Here is an 18,823-nt window from a genome sequence, read left to right as displayed (position 1 = left end):
CCCTACTTTGACGATGTCTTGATTGCAGGAGACTCCACACACATTCTAGCTGAAAGGCTTAGGGCTGTCCTGTTAAGATTCAGGAAATCAGGCCTTAAGCTCAGAAAAGACAAATGCAAGATTGGGGTGCCTTCTACTGAATTTCTGGGATTCAAAATTGATGCTGCTGGGATTCATCCTGCTGAATCCAAACTAACTGCTATTTTAGAAGCACCCAGGCCAAAGTCTAAGGCCGAACTTCAGGCCTTCTTAGGCCTCCTGAATTTCTACAATTCTTTTCTTCCACATAAAGCTAGTGTAGCTGAGCCTCTTCACAGGCTACTAGACAAACAAGCTGTGTGGCTGTGGTCACAAGCACATGAGGCTTGCTTTAAAGAAGTCAAGGCCTTGCTCACTTCTAACAGTGTTCTTGCACATTTCAACGAGTCTCTTCCTGTGTGCATCGCTTGTGATGCATCCCCCTACGGGGTTGGAGCTGTCCTGAGTCACCTCAGGTCTGATGGAACTCAGGTTCCTATTGCATACTACTCCAGAACACTGTCTTCTGCCGAGCGCAACTACGCTCAGATAGACAGGGAGGCTCTGGCTGTTGTTGCTGGAATTAAAAAATTCCACGATTTTCTATATGGCAGGCATTTCACGGTCTTCACTGACCATAAGCCTCTGCTGGGACTGTTTACCACACGTAAGCAGACTCCCCACATCATTTCCCCTAGAATGCTTAGGTGGTCTATTTTTTGTCTGCATATGATTTTTCATTACTCCACAAGCCTGGGAAAGAAATGGGCCATGCTGATGGCCTCAGTAGGTTGCCTCTGCCAGTAGTAGAAGCTGACCCCGCGCCAGCTGTCAACATTCTATCAATCCAAGCCTTGCCCGAGCTTCCTCTTAGTGCCAGGGATGTTACCGCTGAAACAGGTACAGATCACACACTTTCACGTGTCCGCTCCTGGGTCCTGTCCGGGTGGCCTGAGCACTGCCCTAGTCCTGAGTTTCAGAGTTTCTGGTCCAAAAGGAACGAATTGTCCCTTTCTCAGGGTTGTTTGCTTTGGGGAAACAGAGTTGTCATTCCCACCTCAATGAGGACTAGGGTCTTAGAATCCCTCCACGAGGGTCATCCTGGCATTGTTCGCATGAAGGCTCTTGCACGCAGCCACTTGTGGTGGCCTGCTTTAGATAAAGATATTGAGGCTAAGGTACACGCATGCCACATGTGCCAACGATCTCGCCCAGAGATGCCCCAAGCTCCTGTGCATAAATGGGAGGAAACACAGTCCCCATGGTCTAGGGTGCACATTGACTACGCTGGGCCCTTTCAGGGCCAGTTCTTCTTGGTCCTTGTTGACAGCCATTCAAAATGGCTTGAGGTTGTGCCTGTCTCGTCCACCACCACTGCAAAGACTATTCAGGTACTGAGGGGGATTTTTGCTGCACACGGGCTGCCAGATGTCATTGTGTCTGACAACGGCCCTCAATTCACCTCCTCCGAATTCCAAGCTTTCTTACAGGCAAACCTGATTCGTCATGCCACATCTGCGCCTTTTCACCCATCCACCAACGGTATGGCTGAACGCATGGTGCGCATCGCAAAGGACGCCTTGAAGAGACTCACCTACGGGGACTGGCATCACAGGTTGGCTGACTTTCTCCTTTCTTATCGCACCACACCGTCCACTTCTACAGGGAGAAGTCCAGCTGAACTTCGTTGGGGGCGCCAACTTACTACGAGACTTGACCGGTTGCATCCGGACAGACTGCCTTCATCTACCTCACATCCTAGGGCACCTAGACAACTACTTGTGGGTGCCCCGGTTTGGGCTCGCAATTACGGGCCTGGTCATACATGGGTCCCCGCTTCTGTGTCCAGGATCACAGGTCCTCTCTCCTACGAGGTTGCCCTGGACAACGGTCGTGTCCTGCGTCGGCACATCGACCAACTCCGCTCTAGGCGGGACTTTTCTGCTGAAACTCCTGGGTCTTTTCCAGGGGGGGAGGGGGACCCTTTGGAGCAAAGGGAAGGGCAAGAGCTACTGCCCATCGCCACTGAGGGAGCCACAAACGGCTCGTCCCAAGATTCTGCAATTGCTCCGAAAAGGAAGTCTTGGAGCTTACCCACACAACAGGCACTCACGCCTACTCCAGCCAGGGAGTTACCCCGGGGGCATACTCACTTTCCACACACAGCACACAGCACTCCAGCAACGGAGGATACCCGGGGGCATCCCAACAAATCATTCCCCGCAAGAGAGCTGGCACACAATGCCCAAGGTTGGCCTGACCTTACCCCAAATCCTACAGGGGGTCAAACATACACAGAGCTAGTCGAGGAACCAAGTCCCGACTACAACACCCCTAGCACAAATCAGGGGACACCTGAGTTTTGGGAGAGTACAGAAACCCACACGAGCCCAAACACAGAATGGGGTTCAGGGAATAGACAGCCTCCTGACAGGTCTTGGACTGACCTAGGGGGTTCTACAGAGACGCCCAGCAGTGGCTATCACTTCAAGGGGCCTGAGGGTCTACAGCTAGGTAGGACAACCAGGTCACAAAGCAACAGAAGCCCTGGCCTGACGAGCCCGGTGGGCAAGCAAGCAGGCCAGGCATCGGGGCACAGTCCTTGGAAGACACCAGGGCACAGTAGAGAGAACAGGCTCACGCCTCCCTCCAGTCAGGGGACTTATGCCAGTAACCCAGAGCTAAGAAGGTCACAGAGAGCAAAGAAATCTCCTAAGTACCTAGAAGATTACATAACATTGTTGGCAAGACAAAAGCCAGTAAACAGTGGGAACACTGGGGAGCAAATTGTCGTGTAAAATAAATGTTGTATGTTGATAGTAGTTTTAGCCCGGGGGAAAGGGGTGTTATGTCCCGAGCCTTGCAAACGGCTCGGGCGTTTGCAGGCAGTCCCGGGCAGGTGCAAAGCTGCCCGGGACCAGACAGGCTGTCGCCAGCGCCGTGCGCATGCGCGGGTGCTGGCGCGGGAAAAGTAACCCATTTACCCGGGAGTTGCCTATATAAGAGGCTGTGAGGCGTTTGGGCTGAGCTGAAGCCATCTTCCTGTAAGCTGAACGCTGAATAAAAGAACCTGAGAACTCCAGCTGCTTCTCGTGTCTGTTTTCCCGCCAAGGACGCAACAGCTACCATATGAGATCTCTAAAAACCTGCTTGCAGATGATACTCAATTTTTTTTTAAATTTATTTGAAAAGGAAATGTCTCTTTATACTAAATCAAGCATTGTAGCAGAATCTTCTGCATGTCTGTAAACACATCTACTTTGTTTAATTCCTTCCTAATTATGTGCAAGATTGTTAAAAATGAGATAAATCATTAAGAGATGCCCCCCCCTTTTTTTTTTTTAGAAAGAACGTTAGCATGTGTGTATTTATCCATTAAACAAGTGAACAAGAAAAGGCTCCAGAAATGAAGCTATATTCCTACTTCTGATTTGGGCTAAATTGGGATTAAGGGTTTGGGAAAAAAAAGTTTCCTGCAGGCAGAATCTGAACCACAAGATGCTGCCAGCTGATCCCAGCAGTAATATTCAAGACCATCCTAAATGCCTTGTGGCTACTGTGCAATTTTTAAATTAAAATTCTGCTGCTACTATGTGACTTTCCAAATTCTGCTGCTACTATGTGACTTTCCAGGCAGCCTTTGTTAACTGGAATGTGGTTAATCTAGACTCAAAATAAAAGGGAAACTTGAGGGAAATCAAGTTGAAGATGGGTAGATGGTTGCTTGGCAACCGCAATGCCTCTTCTTGCTTCCTGATTCAACAGGAAACATTAGAATTGCATAGCTGGCACTCAAGGGCTATACACTTGACTTACTTTAATAATTGTTTGAATTTAAAAGAAAAAAAGGAATTAAATTTCATGGATTGTTTTTTTGTTAAAAAGAAATAAGGTCATATTTTTATTTGGTATTCAGAATCAACAGCAGTCATCTCATTTGTACATATATTACATAACTAAATATTCTAAAGTGCAAAAAATGTGAATTCTCTGTGTGTGTGTTTGTGTGTGTGTGTTTCATATTTTCTTCACTGGAATCTGTGATGCATAAAACTGAGATGATTTTCAAGATCTTTAAATGAACCCCTTCATTCTGTTTTCTTAGAAATGACAATTTGAATTGGAAACAAAGTAATCACAACATGCTTTCATTGGCACCGATAACAGTTTATTAATTGGGATGGATTTGTTATGCACAAAGCATGGTAGTTCTCCCTTAATACATCTGTAGTGCCTTTATGCAACATGTTCATCATTGATACTTTCTGATATCCTTTATAACATTCATATTGGATTTAATTACATGTACAGTATACTGTAGTCTGATATATGAGTATTTGAATATTCAATTGGAGTCTAGGAAACCCTTCAAATTGCACACTAGGTCTCCCTAGGGAGGTGTAATCCCATCCAGCACCAAGGATGACATAATCCTGGAACAGGTGGACCCCCAAAATCAGAGTCACTCAGTCTTGCCAGGGTTCAGATGAAACCTGTTGTTCCCTATCCAGAGTTCCTCCAGCACAATGTTCCTTCTTCCTCTTTTCTCCACAACTCAGCAAACCAAATTGGGCTGAGAGAGAGAGTGACTGATTCAAAGTCACCCGGCTGGATTTCATGACAAAGGCTGGACTAGAACCCATGGTCTCCCTGTTTCTAGCCTAGTGCCTTAATCACTAGGTCAAATTGGCTTCTGTTACTACTTGGGAACTTCCTTTCCTTCATGTGAGCCAGAGAGGAAGAAGCTTCATCACCACATAGTGAGAAAAGAAAGGAAATATGCAGTAGTGGGAGAAGGATATTAAAACCCTAGCATAGAACCATGGAGAGGTTTGTATGTGTGTGTGTGTTTGCGTATGTGTAGAATCTGAGGAAGTGAATAGAAGAAAACAAAGGGTAAAAGATTCCAATATTTCATAGAAACTTTGTATGTTGAGGTGGGGGGATAGGAAGGGATAGTAGGAAGGGTTGGGTGGTGAGAAATGTGGGGAAAAGTATATCTGGAGTGTCTTTGGTAGCTTCCTTTGAGCAATAAAAGGGGAGGTAATCTAAAAAGTGAAGTGTTGTGTCTCGTTTTTACACATTTGAATGTTATATCGACGTGTTAGTTTGGATAAATAACTAGCATAGATCAAGCTTCCCCCCCCCCCCTTTCCTGTATCTATTTTTAAGGAGAAAATAGGAGTGAATTAATGACAATTTCAGATGACACGAAGCTTGGGACACTATTAAAACCAAAGCTCAGGAAACCATACATTGCAAAGTGAACAATCTCAGGAACTGGGCTAATACAATAGAAGCTGGTAGTGCAAAGTTGTGTCTTTGAAAACATTTCTCAGGGCTAGTTTACATTATATAAAGCATAGATAATTCTCAACTTACGACTGTAATGCAGCCTCATGAAAGTCATAAGTTGAGGCACCCACATGACTGACCCAATTTTATGACCTTTATTGCAGCTATCATTATGCAATCATTAACTGATTGTCCCAGTCGTTAAATGAGACAACAGGATAATCAGCCATAAAGGTGATCTGGTTGTCAACTGCTCAAAATGAAATCATGAGATGGGGTGGGGGAATGAATTAAGTCATAAATAACTTGTGGGGGGAAATGTCTGTTGTAACTTCAAATGGTCGCTAAGTGACCGGTTATTAAGCAAGAATTATCTATATAGGGCTACTAGATCTGGTATGTAAAAGAAGGTGGAAAAGAATTATTTATATATTTACATTTCTTCTGCTGACATCCAGTAGTTTGCTGGATTTTTGCAGACCAAATCTGGTAGTCTAATAAATATGCATGGAGCTATGTATATATTATAGGGAGAACAAGATGCTTGAACTGGTTGGTGTGTATATGAGCTAACAGCTATGTTGTTGAGCTGACTTATAGTTTATAAATAATGTGACTCATAAACTCGACAAATTCTGACTTGTTCAGTAAACTATGGGTGAACAAAGGTTTTTACATTGTAAGCCCACAGTGTTCTGAAACTTTACCAACCTGCTTTCATGGAGAAATTTAAGTACTGCGTGAATCTCAATTTCAGTAAGTACTGTAGTCAATTAAAAAGCTGACCAAACGTTACATCAAACAGGTGACCTTGAACACTGGCTATAATCAGAAGATTGAAATAGGAATTTGTGCTTCCCTAAATGCTGAAGTCTCTAGACAAGTGGACTGTTGGCAGGAAAAAACAGCTGAAGGAAAGTGTAAGATAAGATAACTACAGCCTTCTACTCTTAGGGTCCAACATTCTTTATCTTGCAGGCCTCCTGCTATTTTTTCCCCCCAGCTAAACCACTTCCTCTCCTGCTGGCATACATATTGCACTTGATTTAAACCTCCAGCAAGTGCCAGGGAGGAACAAAGGTATTGATCTTTTTTCCACCCTGTTGATCCCTGTTAATAATCTGGTGTTGCAAAATGCCAAATGGACGATCTGATCTGCATCTTTAGAAAATTATTTATTGCGCTGGCAAAAGTGATGATGAGATCTGAACAGTTTTTACAAGAAGAGAGAGAAGGGGAGAAGAACAGTACAGGGAGTCCTTTACTTACAGCCACAATTGAGCCCAAAGTTTCCATTGCTGAGCAAGGCAGTTGTTAAATGAGTTTTGCTCCATTTTACAACCTTGTTTGCCACAGTTGTTAAGTGAATTGTGTCATTAAGCGAATCTGGGTTCCACTGTTGACTTTCTTTGCCGAAAGCTGGTTGGGAAGGTTACAAATGGTGATTACAGGAACCTGGGACAAAGCAACTATCGTAAATACATGTGACCAGGGAGATGCTGCAACAGTTTTAAGCGTGGAAAATGGTCATAAGTCACTTTTTTTCAATGCCATTGTAACTTCGAACAGTCACTACTACACGAATGGTTGTAAGTCGAGGACTGCTTGCAGTAGGTATACATGGAATTATTATCTAGAAGTTTCAAAGAAAGCAGAGAATCTTTAATTCTGCAGTGGAGCTTCAGAAAAAGAAAAAAAGTTTCATAGATGGGAAAAACTAGTATCTTTTCTAGGTTGTTTGCTATGTCAGAAAAAGTAAGGGGAGAAGATTTAAAGGGATATAAAGTGGAGTCAAAAAGATCTTATGATCCCAGAGGAAAAATAAATGTCCATTGAAAACGAAATTTGCAGAATGCCAGAAAAGTAGCTTAAAGGCCTGTCCTACATATTGTCCCTTTAATATACCGTATTTTCCGGTGTATAAGATGACTTTCTAAACCGTGAAAATCTTCTCAAAAGTCGGGGGTCATCTTATACGCCCAGTTGTCTTATACGCCGGAAAATACCGTATTTTCTGGTGTATAAGATGACTTAAACCATGAAAATCTTCTCAAAAGTCGGGTGTCGTCTTATATGCCCAGTCGTCTTATACGTCGGAAAATACAGTATGTGTAAATCACTTTTTTTCCTACTTTACCTGTCTTATTTTACCTCATTTGTTCTTTCTCTCATTTCATTTTACTAATCTCATTTTTTAAATTTTATATATTGTTCTTTGATTCCAGATTTATAAATAAAAAAAATTAATGAAATAACTTGCTTAAAACAGCTGTGATCAAGAGGTGATCCAAATTAATGAAACCAAATCATTCCTAGTCAGCTCATTCCATGTAGTTTACTTTATACTTCTGTAATGCTCTGTATGAAATACAGAGCATATTACCAAAATAACAACTTTTTCCCCCTCTTGATGTTTCAAGGAACATCCCATCAAGGTGGCTATTCCCACGAGGCAGTGGTATATGCCCTTCAGAAATGTGGCATTCGTCATATCGACACGGCAAAACGATATGGCTGTGAATCACTCCTGCAGAAGGCTATCAAAGGGAGTGGAATAGAACGGGAGAATCTCTGGATAACAACCAAACTCTGGCATGCTGACTATGGCTATGACAAAACAAAACAAGCCTGCTTGGAATCTTGCAACAGACTTGGGGTGGAATATCTAGGTATGGAGCTGGTTTTTCCTATTCTGGTTCAGATTATTATAGTCATAAATCTTGGTGAACATTTAATATATTTTTCTTATTGCATCACCTGCAACAATATGCTTTTATGATTGCTCTGGAACACAAACAAGAATTTTTAGCAGGGAGATTATTCCTTTAGATTCTTTAGCTAATCTTTTTAACCATAAGAAAGAAAACACATCTTAACAAGGATTAGAAGGTTATTAAGAGAATATGTCTGCTTAGCCTTGAGTGATTGATTATGTGCCATCAAGTTGGTGTCAACTCTTAGTGACTACATAGATTTTCTCTTGAATGAGCTATTCCCCAACTGCTCCTTCAGGTGCACCCATTGCTACTGTATCCATGTGTTAATTGAGTGTTGTAATTGAGTCAATGTTTCCCAATATTATACACTTCTCTAGAGAGCCAGGTCTTCACATAACATGATAATTGGAGGCTAGTCATTTGTACCTTGACTGAGACTCTGAGTTGATTTATTCAACTACCCAATTGTTTGTTTTCTTGACTATCCATGGTATTCTCAGAACTCTTCTCTAGTGCCAACGTGAAAAAGTCTCAATGTTTTTATATCCTGCTTAACCTTAATCACAAATACGGGAGAATATTCTCATAAACAAAGAACCAATAATTAAATACTGTCACAACAAATGGCTTTATTTTTCTATCCCATCTTTTAGTTTCTCTAATATTTTTTCCTCTTCATTCTTTCATTGTAAGTTGGTTTCTAGTGCTGAATACTAGAAAAATTACATACCAATGAGAAATTGATAATGTGCCAGATTGTGGGAGCAGTATTCTAACATTTTTAAAAATATATTTTTATTAAAATACATGATTTTCACTTGTTCTCTATAAGTTATTATAATCTGGCTTTAGGCGTTCATTGATAAATATTGAAAACAAATGAAATGGATTTGGAGGTTGGACTTAAGAGTTTGCATTCCTTGAAATCTGGACTCGTGATGTCATGATAACATCTCCTCACCCCTACATCACCCTTGTTTGCTGAATATATAAATGGTGATATTCTCTCCCATGCGTGTTTTGAATTGGTTTCTGGTCCCTATTAACAGCTTCCCTTTTATTGTGTTGGGAAGCCTGACGGAATTGCAGATATTAGTTCTATTAACAAACATGCGGAGAGGCTTGCATTTTGAATGAAGATGAACTTCTCTTTTAAGCCTCAACAGTGCCTGGGGAATAAGCAGTCACTGAAAATTAATGGGATACCAAGGGCGTCTTGAGAAGGCAGATTACCTGGTTGAAAATCTATATACAATGAAATGTTTTATTCTCCTGTTTCTTTGTTTAGCGACATCCTATTTTACCCTTGTGTAACTTCATTTTGATTACCCTCATTGAATGGAAATGTAAAATTCAAGAAACTGGTTTCATTGGCAGGTGTTTGGTAGGTAACTGTTGTGCTAAGCTAAAAGTTACCATACATATAGCACAACAAACATGTAAATATGTAATGATATGTGGGAATGAGCTTGGGAGGCAGGGAAAGAGCCATAACCAGGGGAATGGTTAGATAAGAGGCAGTTTAGCCTGCATAAGAAATGTGACTATGGCAATCATCTCAGAAGAGGACCCCCCCTTAGCTTTCCTATAAAAGCGATTGAGCAAAAATGTACTTTCAGACTTGCAAGATTAATATTAATTCTAATTAATATAAATATTAATTAATTAAAGAATTAATATTAATTCTATTAATATAACCTTGAAATAAAGTAAAATTAGTTCATCTGGGCATGTTTCCTATCTGGCCTACTTCACAAGGCTGATTTTGGGAGAAGAGTAGGCAGAACTGGAGGGCAAAGCAAAACACTTCATCGCTTTAGAGCAGTGGTTCTCAACCTTTTTAATGCCGCAACCCCCAACCGGTCGTAAGTCGAGGACTACCCAACCGGTCGTAAGTCGAGGACTACCCAACCGGTCGTAAGTCAATGACTTTCCCTGCCTGGGAGTGCCACGCATACGTGGTGCTGCCCCTGCGCCGGCCGAGACATAGCTGGCAAGAAGCAGAGACCGAGCAGGCCCACCACCGGCTGGGCCACCAGCTGGTCCAGCCCAAGGGAGGTAAGGCACCTGCCGGGCCCCACGCGTGCCAGCAACCCTCCCTGCGCCCGCCGGCCTCCCACCCCTGGCCCTCTTTTACTTACATTTTTAGTAGTTGCTCAGCAGGGAGGGGTGGAAACTTCCAGACAGCTCACCTTCACTGCAGACAACTTGCAGCACCGTTTGCAGAATGGGACTTTTGGCGGGCTCAGCAGGCAGAGACAGCCTGGACAATTCGTATTCAAGAGAGTCTATTCTATTGGCTTTCAAAAGCCAATAGAATAAAAGGGAGTAGCACAGCTAAGGAAAAGGGGGAAAAAATGACGGACTGCGTTGTTTGGCGACCCCCGTGAAATGGTCATTCGACCCCAAATGGGGTCGCGACCCACAGGTTGAGAACCGTTGCTTTAGAGTTCTTGCGTTGCCACAAGAGACTCAAGTCCAACCCCTCCCCCTTGAATTCTCTTGACCCATATCTAGCACTAATTTATTGCTGACCATTACTTCACCAGATTCTTCTGCATAGGCTTCAATGCTGCAACCTATACAAATGGTCCTGGTTCTTTGCATCTGACACTGACAGTACTACTTAATCGATAGAGTTGCTCTTTGTTCCCTCTTTTACTTAAGAGAATCAAGGTAGGCCACTCCTGAGTTTCTCACTCACCCCTTCACATCTTCCTGGGCTTTGTTGTTGTTGTTGTTAATTGCGAAGTCATGTCCGACCCATCGCGACCCCATGGACAACGTTCCTCCAGGTCTTCCTGTCCTCTACCATCTTCTGGAGTCCATTTAAGTTCACGCCTACTGCTTCAGTGACTCCATACAGCCATCTCATTCTCTGTCGTCCCCTTCTTCCATTGCCCTCAATCTTTCCCAGCATTAGGCCCTTCTCCTGTGAGTCCTTCCTTCTCATTAGGCGGCCAAAGTATTTGAGTTTCAACTTCAGGATCTGGCCTTCTAAAGAGCAGTCGGGGTTGATTTCCTCTAGGACTGACCGGTTTGAACGCCTTGCAGTCCAAGGGACTCGCAGGAGTCTTCTTCCTGGGCTTAGCTGATTTTAAAACAACTGCTCCATATTTTCTTCAAGGTAATAACAACTGCTCCATATTTTCTCTGACGCTTTACATCTGGTCCATAGAGACTGAAGTTCATAGATTCAGTAAATGCTTTTATTTACTGGAGGCTTTCAAGAAGAGACTAGACAGCCACTTTTCATCACTGGAGGCTTTCAAGAAGGGATTGGACTGCCCTTGCCAGAAATGGTATAGGGTCTCCCTGCTTGAGCAGCGGGTTGGACTAGAAGACCTCCAAGGTCCCTTCTAACTCTGTTATTCGGTATTCTGTAAATGCCTTTGATCATTCATCTCATATCTCAGCTAATACAAGAAGAATGTCCCAATCTTGATAAATCTTTAGGGATTAGCGAATGTCCTTTTATTACTTTTTATTTTACTAATAAAGTAGCACCTGCTGCTACCTAGGATTGAACTGTCAAACTTCCAAGTGGGAGGCAAGCATCTTCACCACTGGGCTGCCATGCCACTCACATAATAGAGGAGACAGGACTGTAATAAGCTAATTTCCATATCAGAATGAAATTACTGATTTCAGAAGAAAGAATCAGGTTTTTTTTTAATTTGGGTAAATGAAAATTAATGAATTAAATGAGAATTGAAGATAATGGGAAAAATAGAAAAAGAAGAAATCATATCTCTTGTCGGATTACACTCAGTGCCTGCTTTTCCAGACAGGGATATATCTGAGTGCAGATATATTACATGCGCAACAAAATAAGACTCAAGATAGAAGGGCACAATTTTGAACAATTCATTAAATAATAAATGGATTTTAATCCATATCTGGTTCTACTACTCTCTAGAATGGTTATTTTCTTTCTGATTCTCCAATCCCTCTAGATTTTCTGATGTTTACCTTAAAGACAGAAAACTTCCTAGTCCAAAATGACTGCTCAGAGTTTGCATTTTCTAGATTTTGTTGGTTTCTGCCCATCCTTTGGATTGGCAGGCCCAGTTTTAAACATCCTTTAACATTTTTGTATCTGAAGCTTTGGGGATAAAATTGCTGTTATTTTACTTCTAAAGGAGCCCATTTAAACCAATGGCTGCCATTTATTTGTGTATAGAAAAGTAAAAGACTATATTTGCAGTTTGCAGTGAGGGCAAATTTTCTTCTATAGTTTCTTAACAAGGATTTGTTGTGGCCATTTTTAAATGTTACACAATAACCTGGCATAATATACAACGTATCAAGCTAAATGTATCCCATCAGTTACACGTAGTAGGGTACAAGCATCTTAATAAGCCTTTTGATTTTGCTTTCTGCTTGGGCCTTACAAAAAAGAGAGAGAAAGGTTGAAAAGCATATATGGTTGGTTGGTCATAATCATCTTAGTTGGTTAAAATTGTATACCCTGTTGTGTAAATGCTACATAAATTACAGCGGCCACCAGTGAATATTCTTGGGGCTACTACAATACTTAGTCATTCAGTTTTTTGAGCAAGAAGTCAAATGACGCAGGCATGGCTTGAAGCTATATTTGTACATGGTTATCCTTCACATAGCTACTTTTTAGAGAATCTAGAAAAGTGGTTTTCCTGGATTTTAAGAAAGGACACGTGAATTGGAGTTGTATAAACTTGGTGCTATATGTTCTGCATGTCTTATCGAGCTTGTTGGTTAATGAAAAGTATGAATGAAATAGGTTTGTTTGTTTGTTTGTTTGTTTAGATCTTTATTTAATACATTGGCCAGATGCACAAGTCCCTGGAAAGAGCAGTCGAGAAGTCAGAGCAGAAACTTGGCAGGCCATGGAAGAATTGTATGAGAAAGGTAAGATGACTTCTGTAATGCATTTGTACTAGGGTTTTCCACATGAAATATTCAAATAGGTTTTATTCTATCCAATTTTACTGTTAGATTCTGTTTCCCTAAATGCTGTTGTTCATCCTAAACCTTGGTAATATCGCCGAATAAGTACTTCACTGGCAGATTTCTTTGTGTTCCTACTGTCTTCCTTAAATCATCTGAATTGAAATTGCGAGAGAGCTTGCACATTTCTCATCTAATGAACACTAATGTCATGGAAAAGAAGGGCATGAAATGAGATGGCACGAACGAGAAGAAACTTCTTTCCACAGTTAGCTGTCTCTCCTCCCACCCCTAATTCCTATAAAACAGTGTTTCCCAAACTTGACAATTTTAAGGCATGTGGACTTCAACTCCCAGAATTCCACAGCCAGCATTGCTGGCTGTGGAATTCTGGGAGTTGAAGTCCACATGCCTTAAAATTGTCAAGTTTGGGAAACACTGCGTATAAAAGGACAGAGGTTTGGTATCTTCCATGATGCAGAAGTTCTGACCTGTATCACTGTTTGACTTCCACGCCAAAACGGAGTGTAATCCATTGTCACATCTTCTGGTACTGACTATAGATATCTTTGATAACCCCTTTTTTTGTCAGTAAATGTACAGCATGCTTTAGTATTCTTGTGCTGCATATGGAAAAGCATTTTGGAAAAAAGGAGGACAACCTTAACAGTTATTTTCTCATCTTTGCGTATGTCCTTTGACACAAAGAGATGAATACAACATAGCTGACCTGGGTTTTATGCACCACACCCAAGTACTTCAATGACTCTAGGGTTTGTAATCTCTTCAACATTCTGAGTTCTAGTATTATCAATGGGGAACTCTGATAGGCCCCAAAGAGGGTTTGTGATGATGGATGAAAATTTTATCTGTGTAGCAATTTTGTATTTGTAGTTTTTAAGACATGGGCATTAGTTTGCTAATTCAGCAAAGAAGTACAATTGAAGAGGAAGACTATTAGTTGCGTTTTACAGCAGAGTTCTCCAACCTTTCTGGGCTCACGGCACGCAGGGAAGAACAGCTTCCAAATTATTGTGTGTGTGCACATATGCACACACGCAAATGGGGCCATGCCCACTGGTGTATTAGCGGCCGCATTTGCACAGGCACAATGCGCTGGTGCCATGCGTATGCATGAATGGCCGTGCACCCCCGCAGTGGCGAGCACCCGTTCATGCATGCACAAATGGGCCATGCACATTCCCTGCGCTAGCGACCTATTCGCGCATGCCCAAATTGGGTGTCCACCCCACCTGCGCTAGCATTCCCATTCGGGCCTGCACGCATGAACAAACAGGGCTGTGGGTGCTAGCACGAGTGGAGAGGGAATGCGCGCCCATGCATGCATGCCCTGGCCAGCCATTTCTGCAGCCCACTGGCCAAGAGCCTGCAGCCCAGTACCGGGCCAAGGCCCATAGGTCGGGGACCCCTGTTTTATAGTATCTTTTTGGGTGAGGATTGAATTTCTTTTCTCAAACCTTTGCTCAAATTAAGTCATAAGTGGTTCTGACAATAATTCATCATGTTAGTCCTTCAAAATGAGAAATATCTAAATAGTTAAATGGGTTATACCAGTGGTGGCGAACCTATGGCACGGGTGCTAGAGGCAGCACTCAGAGCCCTCTCTGTGGGCACGCGCACCGTCGCCCCAGTCCTAGGCCTTCAGCTGGGTTTTATAAAACCTTTTTGCTTTAGGCCTCCACCGCCGTGTGCAAAAAAAAAAAAGGGTTTAATCAATCAGTCAATTTCATCTTGTGGAAAAAAAAAAGATCTTGCAAAGTTGGAATTGATTGATTGAACTTTTTAGTCCCACCCAGTCTGCTGTTACCACCACAGCCATGCCCACCCAATGGGCCATACCCACCCAATGGGCCTCACCCACTCAATGGGTCACACCCACCCGGCACCCGACGATGCATAAGTGGGTTTTGGGTTGCAGTTTGGGCACTCGGTCTCTAAAAGGTTCGCCATCACTGGGTTATACCAAGACATTTTGTAAAAAGCTGCATTATATGAACAAAAATGAAAAACATAGTGAACCACAAGAATACAATAAGAAAAGGATTCTCAGACTTCATGATGCCATCATCCTCTCAAGTTTTAGATATAATTGAAATTAGGGTTCTTGTCATCTTGATATCACAAACTCAGGAATCTACTTTACGTTATGCAATTTTTCCAAAGTTTAACTGAAGCCATTAAAAACTGCAGCAGGTTTTGGAATGTTAACAAAAATATTTTCTATAAGAAGAAGTCCTTTTCAATAGGATGGTTAATTCTTGTTTATGAAAGATTGTTAGATTTATTTCTGATTGTTGAACTAAAGACAGGGAGGCACAACTTTATATCCTTGATGATCATGGCCAATGAAAAGGGAAATTTTTTTTCCTCTTATTTTTCTCCTCTTATTAATGTTGCTGAAGTGATAAATCAATAATTAAAACAATAGTAAAAGCTTTATAAATAAAAGCCTTTATCTCTGAGGGAGATGGATGGTTAAAAAATGTGAAAAATAAATGAATAGGAAATAAAGTAAAAGGGATCGGCTGCATTCCTAAACTTATTGATCACACATTTCTGGTTAAGACATTAATTGAGATAATACACTATTGTGCCCAAGAATTCTCCATGTCCACATTAATTTTTGAGAGAAGTTTTTGTCTGTAAACCATAACTATGCAGATCAGTTTCACTTGAAAAGGAATCAGTAGAAGTTAGGTTCTTTTATTGGCCTCTTAAGTCCCAGCTTTTGTTTGAACAAACAAGCCAGAATATTGTATTTCTCGTTGGCTATTGGGAAGGTCTGTAATTTTTGTTTGTATGCAAAGCCCAATCTATATCAGATTCACTTTGGGCTTTCCTTCCTTCTCTGTCTAGACCAACAGGAAAAATATTAGATTCTGGTTTTGCTGCTTTATGTCCAAAAATTAATGACTAGTTTTCATGAATCAGCTAGATAATATCCCTACCTTTGCTGTTCCTTTCTATCATTTCCTTATGTGTATTGATTCCACTAGACTATCTGTCTGTACTAGGTTGAATATTTTATGAGGAATTAAAATTGGATGTTGGAAGCTACCTTAATTTATCACTATAATTCAGAGCTTTTTACTTATTATGGAGCCATCCACCCTTGCATGCTATTTGCTATTTTCCTTCTTACATTATTCAAATTAATGGCATGTAAATCTCATGTGAGTTAAAATAGCCTGTGTGTTTTCTGGTCTCATCTGCTCAACAAATCATCATTTTTCTGTCTTGTGTGAAGCTGAATTTTAGAACCTCTGGCCATGTGTTTCTGAAATGATAGGCAAATGTTAATAAACGTAGAGGTTTAAATGCAGTAGCCTATGAGGAGAAAAAGGATTAAATAATTCATTTGCATAATTAACCACTAAACTTTCAGTTGACATTCAGATAATACTTAATCGTACTATTTGTCTTACGGCACTGATCTGGGATTTCTTGAACTGTTTTTTAATTTACATTCTTTGTTTGATTGCTCAGCCTTTGCAATCCTTACATATATCCATGCAAAGAGTAAGTACTACTGAACATTCTCATTTACTTCTGGGTAAATATGTATTGGATTACATTAGAAGAATGAGACTTGAAGAAGTTTTTATTTCAGATCTTTCCTACAAACAAACATAGGTACATGATGTCAAATCATATAGATTCCTTTTACTGAATTGCTAAAACATATTCCTCTCTCCTGGGATGCTTTTAGTTATGTGCTACTGCTCCAGAGTGGACATCCAGGACATGGCTAAAAGGGTCTGCTAAACCAGGGGTCCCCAACCCCCGATCCGTGGACCTGTACTGGACCGCGACATGCCAGCAACTGGTCCGCACAAACAAGCAAAGCCCTATCCGTAGGATGCAGGCAGCACACAAAACCACGCCCCCTCCAGTCTGCGGGAAAAACCCTTCTCCACGGAACTGGTCCCTGGTGCTCAAAAGGTTGGGGATCTCTGTCCTAAACAACTTGGTCCAGTCAACTCTCTCAGCCCAATTCAACTCACAGGTTTTGTTGTTGCAGGGAAACCAGGAAGAGGGAGGATGTTGGATAGGTTTGCTACCCTGAGTTATTTGTAAAAGGCAGGGTACAAACAAATAAATAAATTCCAAAGTTGTGCTTATGATTCTGATATAATGCTGCTGATTATTCTGTGGTATTGTTTGCCATATGGTAGTGCATATGCAGTTGACTATTAGATCTGAGTCTATATATCAATTAAACTATGACAAATCTTTGTTGAAATGGTGCTTTACATCTCCCTGATTGACTATCAGAATGTATTATCTTAGTAATAGTAATATTACGCACACTGAATCTTCCCCTGAGCACTACCCTGCTTGCTACGCTCTCCTTCCTTCCTAGGATAATAACTAGGTTCCAATTCCAACAGCACTAAATTTTGATTTTTAGTTTAATGGTCATTTTAAAGTTGGAACTACCCCAAGATCTAAATAACTTTGTAAAATATCCTAGTGTAGACTACATGTTGAAATTAGCATAAAGAAAGGGGGTGAGATTTGTGAAAATCTTTTGCATTCTCGCAAATTCACCAGCAGGTGTTATGAAAGGGACACTAGACATGTCAAACCTTCACAGCTTGTTATCAGTTGCTGTGATAAGCAGAAGAGACTTGTTCATTCCTGTTATGTGCATCTCTTCCTGACACAGTGCTTTATCAGTATGGGAGTAAGCCCCTGCTTATCCCAAAGCTCTGACTAGTCCCATGGCTTGTCCTTTGGAGCATGATATGTCATCTTATCCTAAGGCTACCTTCACTTACTTTTGACCCTGTCTCTTCAGGTCAGGCATATTTAAGTAAAACAAGCAGCAGTGGCAACTTTCTGAGAATTTTTCTGCCATTCCAGCTTTGCAAATGTGGATGAGACGTGAGGCAAATGAGGAATGGCCTGGCAAAACAGTTTCATTTCGAGGAGGAGCCCAATGGCAAGCTTTATAAAACAGTGGATATTGAAAGTTCTTCGTGACATCTTTCATTCCAAATATATTAGGCATACTTTATTACCACTAGTGGCACAGCTGGATTTCATTTCCTCTAACTGTACCCCATTAATTTATGGCATTTCTCCATATAACTGAGATTATAAGTGTATACTTTTATGATCTAGTAGGTCCATTTATCTCGTATCATAAGTATAAGAACGCGCTACCTGTAGATTCAAGCATATTTACTTAGAAACTGAAAATCTAGCGTGCTTCAGTTTGATATCCCCCAGATAGTTAGTCTAAGACTCCTATAACTCTTTCCATTGTACGCAGTTGGTTATGTTGACTGGAGCTGAGGGAGCTTTAGCTCCATGTCTCTGAAGGTTACCAAACTGGAGGAGACTACATAAACTTACGTTTCTTTGCACTTAATTACTTTTTATATGTACCATTCATTTAAGAGGAGGAGAATGTTTCCCAAGTTCTCCTACTGTGGCTCATTATAAGAATCATTTTTTGACTGTCGTAAAATAATGTTTTAAAGTTATTTGTAAAAAGGAGATATGAAAGCCGTTATAGTGGAGTGAAATTATTCTGTGAGATTGGTGGCCTGTAAGTTTGGAAAATACATTAAAAAAAAAATATGCAACAGGATTGCTATTGTTGCAGGTGAAATGAAGGAATATCCCCCATGTAAGCTGTCTTGAGCTTTTGGAAGAACATGGCATAAAAATCAACAAATGAACTAAAGGTAAAGGAATTTAGAGCTGACTTTGATGATAGGGAAGGATTGAGCAAGATGTTAAGGAGATTGAATGAGATATATTGAATGAATATTAAGGAAAGGACTTGTAGAAAAGTTAATACAGTCCAAAGGAAGGAAGGAAGAAAGGAAAGA

At 41.2% G+C, this 18,823-nt stretch overlaps 1 protein-coding gene across 4 annotated transcripts in view; it reads left to right on the top strand.

Moving 5' to 3' along the window:
- LOC120310255 (uncharacterized oxidoreductase ZK1290.5-like) overlaps positions 1 to 18,823 on the top strand; it is a 76,678-nt gene that overhangs the window by 17,049 nt on the left and 40,806 nt on the right. For all 4 annotated transcript variants that reach the window (XM_039348467.1, XM_039348471.1, XM_039348470.1 and 1 more), the window contains exons 2-3: positions 7,734 to 7,982; positions 12,819 to 12,920. In XM_039348467.1, coding sequence (XP_039204401.1) covers positions 7,734 to 7,982; positions 12,819 to 12,920 — 351 coding nt within the window. The remainder of the gene's footprint in view (positions 1 to 7,733; positions 7,983 to 12,818; positions 12,921 to 18,823) is intronic.

The sequence above is a fragment of the Crotalus tigris genome, unplaced genomic scaffold, assembly GCF_016545835.1.
Source record: "Crotalus tigris isolate CLP2741 ecotype Arizona unplaced genomic scaffold, ASM1654583v1 scf7180000018155.2402879, whole genome shotgun sequence".
In the NCBI taxonomy this organism is placed as follows: Eukaryota; Metazoa; Chordata; class Lepidosauria; order Squamata; family Viperidae; genus Crotalus; species Crotalus tigris.
The sequence above is the reverse complement of the archived record's forward strand: the minus strand, read 5'-3'. Positions and strand labels throughout refer to the sequence as shown.